Source organism: Myiozetetes cayanensis, unplaced genomic scaffold (assembly GCF_022539395.1).
Source record: "Myiozetetes cayanensis isolate MyiCay16 unplaced genomic scaffold, myiCay2020 scf941, whole genome shotgun sequence".
In the NCBI taxonomy this organism is placed as follows: Eukaryota; Metazoa; Chordata; class Aves; order Passeriformes; family Tyrannidae; genus Myiozetetes; species Myiozetetes cayanensis.
The window spans coordinates 6,662-15,533 of record NW_026088232.1 but is presented as its reverse complement, the minus strand read 5'-3'; the positions used below and the strand labels follow the sequence as shown (position 1 = coordinate 15,533).

The 8,872-nt window shown below is 54.5% G+C and overlaps 1 protein-coding gene across 1 annotated transcript; it reads left to right on the top strand.

Annotated features, from left to right (window-relative positions):
* Positions 1-320: 320 nt before the first annotated feature.
* On the top strand, positions 321-8,491 carry LOC126653189 (putative adhesion G protein-coupled receptor E4P; the record flags this gene model as incomplete). Its single annotated transcript, XM_050340706.1, has 4 exons — positions 321-500; positions 4,215-4,393; positions 5,968-5,983; positions 8,351-8,491. Coding segments are annotated over 4 exons (468 nt in total), but the record flags the coding sequence as incomplete, so codon positions are not given.
* Between the last annotated feature and the right edge of the window lie 381 nt (positions 8,492-8,872).

Sequence of the window (8,872 nt, the reverse complement as noted above, 5' to 3'; positions counted from 1 at the left end):
AAATGAGGTTTGGGGACCCCAAAAAGAGGGGGGGGACCCCAAAAGGGACCCCAAAAAGAGGGTGGGGATCCCCAAAGGGGGTTTGGGGACCCCAAAAAGAAGGGGGGGATCCCCAAAAGGGGGTTTTGGGGACCCCAAAAAGAGGGGGGGGGACCCCAAAAAGAGGGAGGGGATCCCCAGAGGGGTTTTGGGGGCCCCAAAAAGAGGGTGGGGACCCCCATAAAGGAGGGGACCCCCCCAAAAAAGGGGATGAGGGACCCCCATAAAGTGATGAGGGGACACTCCAGGACTGATGGGGACCCTTTTAACCCCCCCCCCAGGACCCCAAATTGGGGGGGAGGGTCCTCTGTGCCTTCTGGGACCCCCGGGAGCTGCGCTGGGACACGGGGGGGTGTCGGGAGGTGCCCCCCAAAAACGGGACCCCCCCCCCTGGGGGCACCGTCTGTGCCTGCGACCACCTGACCAGCTTTGCTGTGCTGCTGGCCTTCCACGAGCTCCAGGTGAGCCAAAAAACCCCAAAAACGCCCCAAAATCACCCCAAAATCACCCCAAAATATCATTAAAATACCCCAAAAATACCCCCCAAAACCCCCAGCCTTCCACGAGCTCCAGGTGAGTAAAAATCACCCAAAATCACCCCAAAATACCCCCAAAATACCCCAAAATACCCCAAAACACCCCAAAAACAACCCCTAAAACCCCGGCCTTCCACGAGCTCCAGGTGAGAAAAAAACCCCAAAAATGCCCCAAAATCACCCAAAAAATACCCCAAAATACCCTTAAAATACCCCCTAAAACCCCCGGCCTTCCACGAGCTCCAGGTGAGCCAAAAACAGCCAAAATCACCCCAAAATCACCCCAAAATACCCTTAAAATACCCCCTAAAACCCTCGGCCTTCCACGAGCTCCAGGTGAGCCAAAAACAGCCAAAATTGCCCCAAAAATGCCCCAAAATACCCCAAAATACCCCAAAAACACCCCCTAAAACCCTTGGCCTTCCACGAGCTCCAGGTGAGCCAAAATCACCCCAAAATCGCCCCAAAATCACCCCAAAATCACCCCAAAAACGCCCTAAAATACCCTTAAAATACCCCCCAAAACCCCCAGCCTTCCACGAGCTCCAGGTGAGCCAAAAACAGCCAAAAACGCCCCAAAATACCCCCAAAATACCCCAAAATACCCTTAAAATACCCCCCAAAACCCCCAGCCTTCCACGAGCTCCAGGTGAGCCAAAATCACCCAAAATCGCCCCAAAATCACCCCAAAATACCCCAAAATACCCTTAAAATACCCCCCAAAACCCCCAGCCTTCCACGAGCTCCAGGTGAGCAAAAATCACCCAAAATCACCCCAAAAACGCCCCAAAATACCTTTAGATCACCCCCAAAACCCCCAGCCTTCCACGAGCTCCAGGTGAGTCAAAATCACCTAAAATCGCCCCCAAAATCACCTCCAAAATACCCCAAAATACCCTTAAAATACCCCCCAAAACCCTCGGCCTTCCACGAGCTCCAGGTGAGCCAAAATCACCCCAAAAATGCCCCAAAATCACCCCAAAATACCCCCTAAAACCCCCACAAAACCCCCCAACCTTCCACGAGCTCCAGGTGAGTAAAAATCACCCAAAATTACCCCAAAATCACCCCAAAATCACCCCCAACCCCCTCAAGGACACCTCAACCACCCCCAGGGACCCCCAAATCCCCCCAGGGACCCCCAAACTCCCCTCAAGGACCCCCAAACTGCCCCTTAAACCCCCCCAGGGACCCCCAAATTCCTCCCCAGACCCCCTAGTGACCCCCAAATTCCCCCTAGACCCTCAGGGACCCCCAAATTCCTCAAGGACCCCCCAAACTCCCCTGAGACCCCAAACCTCCCCAGCCCCCCCCAGGGACCACCAAACCCCTTAAGGACCCCCAAAGTCCTCCCCAGACCCCCAGGGACCCCCAAACTACCCCTTAAACCCCCCGGGGACCCCCAACCACCCCTTAAACCCCCAGGGACCCCAAACCCCTCCAGGGACCCCCAGACCCTCCCAGAGATCCCCAAACCTCCCCCCACCTCCCCAGGACCCCCAAACTGCCCCACCCCCCCCAGTGACCCCCAAAGCCCCAGGGACCTCCAAACCCCCTCAGTCCCCCCAGAACTCCCTCAGGACCCCAAACTCCCCCAAAGCCCCCAAGCCCCTCCCCGCTGGCAGTCTGGGGTCTCTGAGCCTCCTCCCCCAGGATCACTGGCCGCTGGCCCTGGGGTCTCTGCTGGCCCTGGGGTCTCTCTGGTGGCCCTGGGGTCTCTGAGCTGGCCCTGGGGTCTCTGAGCTGGCCCTGGGGGTCTCTCTGCTGGCCCTGGGGGTCTCTCTGCTGGCCCTGGGGGTCTCTGAGCTGGCCCTGGGGGTCTCTGAGCTGGCCCTGGGGGTCTCTGAGCTGGCCCTGGGGGTCTCTCTGGTGGCCCTGGGGGTCTCTGAGCTGGCCCTGGGGGTCTCTGAGCTGGCCCTGGGGGTCTCCCTGGCCCTGGGGGTCTCTGAGCTGGCCCTGGGGGTCTCTGAGCCCCCCTGCCCCCCAGGGGGGATTTTGGGGGGTATTTTAAGGGTATTTTGGGGTGATTTTGGCTGGTTTTGGCTCACCAGGAGCACTGGCTGCTGGACCTGGTGACCCAGCTGGCCCTGGGGGTCTCTGAGCTGGCCCTGGGGTCTCCTGAGTGGCCCTGGGGTCTCTCTGGTGGCCCTGGGGGTCTCTAAGCTGGCCCTGGGGTCTCTGGAGCTGGCCCTGGGGTCTCCCTGCTGGCCCTGGGGTCTCTGAGCTCCCATGCCCTGTGGGGGCTTTGGGGGTATTTTAAGGGTATTTTAAGGGTATTTTGGGGTGATTTTGGGGTGATTTTGGCTGGTTTGGGCTCACCAGGATCACTGGCTGCTGGACCTGGTGACCCAGCTGGCCCTGGGGGTCTCTCTGGTGGCCCTGGGGGTCTCTGAGCTGGCCCTGGGGGTCTCTCTGCTGGCCCTGGGGGTCTCTGAGCTGGCCCTGGGGGTCTCCCTGCTGGCCCTGGGGGTCTCTGAGCTGGCCCTGGGGGTCTCTCTGCTGGCCCTGGGGGTCTCTGAGCTGGCCCTGGGGGTCTCTCTGATGGCCCTGGGGGTCTCTCTGCTGGCCCTGGGGGTCTCTCTGGTGGCCCTGGGGGTCTCTGAGCCCCCCTGCCCCCCAGGGGGGGTTTTGGGGGGTATTTTAAGGGTATTTTAAGGGTATTTTGGGGTGATTTTGGGGTGATTTTGGCTGTTTTTGGCTCACCAGGAGCACTGGCTGCTGGACCTGGTGACCCAGCTGGCCCTGGGGGTCTCTCTGAGCTGGCCCTGGGGGTCTCTCTGGTGGCCCTGGGGGTCTCTGGTGGCCCTGGGGGTCTCTCTGGTGGCCCTGGGGGTCTCTGAGCTGGCCCTGGGGGTCTCCCTGGTGGCCCTGGGGGTCTCCCAGCTGACCCTGGGGGTCTCTCTGGTGGCCCTGGGGGTCTCCCTGCTGGCCCTGGGGGTCTCTCTGCTGGCCCTGGGGGTCTCTCTGCTGGCCCTGGGGGTCTCTGAGCTGGCCCTGGGGGTCTCTGTGCTGGCCCTGGGGGTCTCTGGGCTGGCCCTGGGGGTCTCCCAGCTGGCCCTGGGGGTCTCTCTGCTGGCCCTGGGGGTCTCTCTGCTGGCCCTGGGGGTCTCTGAGCTGGCCCTGGGGGTCTCTGCTGGCCCTGGGGGTCTCTGAGCTGGCCCTGGGGGTCTCTCTGGTGGCCCTGGGGGTCTCTGAGCTGGCCCTGGGGGTCTCTCTGCTGGCCCTGGGGGTCTCTGAGCTGGCCCTGGGGGTCTCTGAGCCCCCCTGCTCTCCAGGGGGGGTTTTGGGGGGTATTTTAAGGGTATTTTGGGGTGATTTTGGGGTGATTTTGGCTGTTTTTGGCTCACCAGGAGCACTGGCTGCTGGACCTGGTGACCCAGCTGGCCCTGGGGGTCTCTGAGCTGGCCCTGGGGGTCTCTGAGCTGGCCCTGGGGGTCTCTCTGCTGGCCCTGGGGGTCTCTCTGCTGGCCCTGGGGGTCTCTGAGCCCCCCTGTTCCCCCCCCAGGAGCACTGGCTGCTGGACCTGGTGACCCAGCTGGCCCTGGGGGTCTCCCTGGTGGCCCTGGGGGTCTCTGAGCTGGCCCTGGGGGTCTCTCTGGTGACCCTGGGGGTCTCTAAGCCCCCCTGTTCCCCCCCCAGGAGCACTGGCTGCTGGACCTGGTGACCCAGCTGGCCCTGGGGGTCTCCCTGGTGGCCCTGGGGGTCTCGGTGGCCACCTTTGGGCTGTGCCGGGCCCTGGGGGGGCTTCGGACCACCCTGCACCTGCACCTGAGCCTGAGCCTGCTGGTGGGGCAGGGAACCTTCCTGCTGGGCATCCATGGAACCCACAACCAGGTAATGGGGGATTTATAGGGTTAAAATGGGGTTAAATGGGAATTTATGGGGGGTTTATGGGGTTAAAATGGGGATTTATGGGGTTAAATGGGGGATTTATGGGGTTAAATGGGGGATTTATGGGGTTAAATGGGGTTAAAATGGGGATTTATGGGGGTCCTGGGGGGGATTTATGGGGTTAAAATGGGGATTTATGGGGGGTTTATGGGGTTAAATGGGGATTTATGGGGTTAAAATTGGGATTTATGGGTTTAAAATGGGGATTTATGGGGGGTTTATGGGATTTACGGGGGTCCTGGGGGATTATGGGGTTAAATGGGGATTTATGGGGGTTTATGGGGGGGTTGGGGGTCCCAGGGAACCTTCCTGCTGGGCATCCACGCCACACACAGTGAGGTAAGGGGGGTTTATGGGGTTAAAATGGGGATTTATGGGGTTAAAATGGGGATTTATGGGGTTAAATGGGGATTTATGGGGTTAAAATGGGGATTTATGGGGTTAAAATGGGGATAAATGGGGATTTATGGGGGGTTTGGGGGTGCCAGGGCACCTTCCTGCTGGGCATCCACGCCACACACAGCCAGGTATGGGGCATTTATAGGGGATTTATGGGGGATTTATAGGGATTTATGGGGGATTTATGGGATTTATGGGGGTCTTGGGGGGGATTTATGGGGTTAATTGGGGATTTATGGGGTTAAAATGGTGATTTATGGGGTAAAATGGGGATTTATGGGGGTTTATGGGGGGTTTGGGGGTCCCAGGGCACCTTCCTGCTGGGCATCCACGCCACACACAGCCAGGTATGGGGCATTTATGGGGTTAAAATGGGGATTTATGGGGTTAAATGGGGATTTATGGGGTTAAATGGGGTTAAATGGGGTTAAAATGGGGGTTTATGGGGGGTTTGGGGGTCCCAGGGCACCTTCCTGCTGGGCATCCACAGAACCCACAGCCAGGTATGGGGGATTTATGGGGTTAAAATTGGGATTTATGGGGTTAAAATGGGGTTAAAATGGGGATTTATGGGGTTAAATGGGGATTTATGGGGTTAAATGGGGATTTATGGGGTTAAATGGGGATTTATGGGGGTTTATGGGGGGTTTGGGGGTGCCAGGGCACCTTCCTGCTGGGCATCCACGCCACACACAACCAGGTATGGGGGATTTATGGGGTTAAATGGGGATTTATGGGGTTAAATGGGGTTAAAATGGGGATTTATGGGGGTCCTGGGGGGGATTTATGGGGTTAAATGGGGATTTATGGGGTTAAATGGGGTTAAAATGGGGATTTATGGGGGTCCTGGGGGGGATTTATGGGGTTAAAATGGGGATTTATGGGGTTAAAATGGGGATTTATGGGGGTTAAATGGGGTTAAAATGGGGATTTATGGGGTTAAAATGGGGGTTTATGGGGGATTTATGGGGTTAAATGGGGATTTATGGGGTTAAATGGGGATTTATGGAGTTAAATGGGGGTTTATGGGGGGATTTATGGGGTTAAATGGGGGTTTATGGGGGGTTTGGGGGTCCCAGGGCCCCTTCCTGCTGGGCATCCACGCCACACACAGTGAGGTAAGGGGCATTTATGGGGTTAAAATTGGGATTTATGGGGATTTATGGGGGTTTATGGGGGGTTTATGGGGTTAAAATGGGGATTTATGGGGTTAAAATGGGGATTTATGGGGTTAAATGGGGTTAAAATGGGGATTTATGGGGTTTATGGGGGATTTATGGGTGTTTTATGGTATTTATGGGGTTAAATGGGGATTTATGGGGGATTTATGGGGTTAAATGGGGATTTATGGGGGATTTATGGGATTTATGGGGTTAAATGGGGATTTATGGGGGGATTTATGGGGTTAAATGGGGGTTTATGGGGATTTATGGGGGGTTTGGGGGTCCCAGGGCCCCTTCCTGCTGGGCATCCACGGCACACACAGCCAGGTATGGGATTTATGGGGTTAAAATTGGGATTTATGGGGTTAAAATGGGGATTTATGGGGTTAAATGGGGGATTTTTGGGGGATTTATGGGGTTAAATGGGGGTTTATGGGGGTTTATGGGGGGTTTGGGGGTCCCAGGGCACCTTCCTGCTGGGCATCCACGCCACACACAACCAGGTATGGGATTTATGGGGTTAAAATGGGGTTAAAATTGGGATTTATGGGGTTAAATGGGGGATTTATGGGGTTAAATGGGGATTTATGGGGGGTTTGGGGGTCCCAGGGCCCCTTCCTGCTGGGCATCCTGGATGTTTTTGGAGGGGCTGTTCCTGGGGGGGTTCATTGTGATTTTATTGTGATTTTATTGTGATTTTGATGATTTTTATCAGGATTTTGGGTTATTTTTGGGGTATTTTCGCCCCCCAGGTGCTGTGCCGGGGGGTGGCGGTGCTGTTACACCTCTCTTTCCTGGCTGTTTTCTCCTGGATGTTTTTGGAGGGGCTGTTCCTGGGGGGGTTCATTGTGATTTTATTGTGATTTTATCGGGATTTTGATGATTTTTGGGTTATTTTTGGGTTATTTTTGGGGTATTTTCCCCCCCCAGGTGCTGTGCCGGGGGGTGGCGGTGCTGTTACACCTCTCTTTCCTGGCTGTTTTCTCCTGGATGTTTTTGGAGGGGCTGTTCCTGGGGGGGTTCATTGTGATTTTATTGTGATTTTATCGGGATTTTGATGATTTTTATCAGGATTTTGGGTTATTTTTGGGGTATTTTCCCCCAGGTGCTGTGCCGGGGGTGGCGGTGCTGTTACACCTCTCTTTCCTGGCTGTTTTCTCCTGGATGTTTTTGGAGGGGCTGTTCCTGGGGGTTCATTGTGATTTTATTGTGATTTTATCGGGATTTTGATGATTTTTATCAGGATTTTGGGTTATTTTTGGGGTATTTTCCCCCAGGTGCTGTGCCGGGGGGTGGCGGTGCTGTTACACCTCTCTTTCCTGGCTGTTTTCTCCTGGATGTTTTTGGAGGGGCTGTTCCTGGGGAGGTTCATTGTGATTTTATTGTGATTTTATCGGGATTTTGATGATTTTTATCAGGATTTTGGGTTATTTTTGGGGTATTTTTGCCCCCCAGGTGCTGTGCCGGGGGGTGGCGGTGCTGTTACACCTCTCTTTCCTGGCTGTTTTCTCCTGGATGTTTTTGGAGGGGCTGTTCCTGGGGTGTTAATTGTGATTTTATTGTGATTTTATCAGGATTTTGATGATTTTGGGTTATTTTTGGGGTATTTTCCCCAGGTGCTGTGCCGGGGGTGGCGGTGCTGTTACACCTCTCTTTCCTGGCTGTTTTCTCCTGGATGTTTTTGGAGGGGCTGTTCCTGGGGGGGTTTATTGTGATTTTATCAGGATTTTATCCATTTTTTATCAGGATTTTGATGATTTTTATCAGGATTTTGGGTTATTTTTGGGGTATTTTCCCCCCCCAGGTGCTGTGCCGGGGGGTGGCGGTGCTGTTACACCTCTCTTTCCTGGCTGTTTTCTCCTGGATGTTTTTGGAGGGGCTGTTCCTGGGGAGGTTCATTGTGATTTTATTGTGATTTTATCAGGATTTTGATGATTTTTATCAGGATTTTGGGTTATTTTGGGGTATTTTTGCCCCCAGGTGCTGTGCCGGGGGTGGCGGTGCTGTTACACCTCTCTTTCCTGGCTGTTTTCTCCTGGATGTTTTTGGAGGGCTGTTCCTGGGGTGTTAATTGTGATTTTATTGTGATTTTATCAGGATTTTGATGATTTTTGGGTTATTTTTGGGGTATTTTCCCCCCCCAGGTGCTGTGCCGGGGGGTGGCGGTGCTGTTACACCTCTCTTTCCTGGCTGTTTTCTCCTGGATGTTTTTGGAGGGGCTGTTCCTGGGGAGGTTCATTGTGATTTTATTGTGATTTTATCGGGATTTTGATGATTTTTATCAGGATTTTGGGTTATTTTTGGGGTATTTTTGCCCCCCAGGTGCTGTGCCGGGGGGTGGCGGTGCTGTTACACCTCTCTTTCCTGGCTGTTTTCTCCTGGATGTTTTTGGAGGGGCTGTTCCTGGGGTGTTAATTGTGATTTTATTGTGATTTTATCAGGATTTTGATGATTTTTGGGTTATTTTTGGGGTATTTTCCCCCCCCAGGTGCTGTGCCGGGGGGTGGCGGTGCTGTTACACCTCTCTTTCCTGGCTGTTTTCTCCTGGATGTTTTTGGAGGGGCTGTTCCTGGGGGGGTTTATTGTGATTTTATCAGGATTTTATCCATTTTTTATCAGGATTTTGATGATTTTTATCAGGATTTTGGGTTATTTTTGGGGTATTTTCCCCCCCCAGGTGCTGTGCCGGGGGGTGGCGGTGCTGTTACACCTCTCTTTCCTGGCTGTTTTCTCCTAGATGTTTTTGGAGGGGCTGTTCCTGGGGGTGTTTTATTGTGATTTTATCCATTTTTTATCAGGATTTTGATGATTTTTGGGTTATTTTTGGGGTATTTCCCCCCCCCA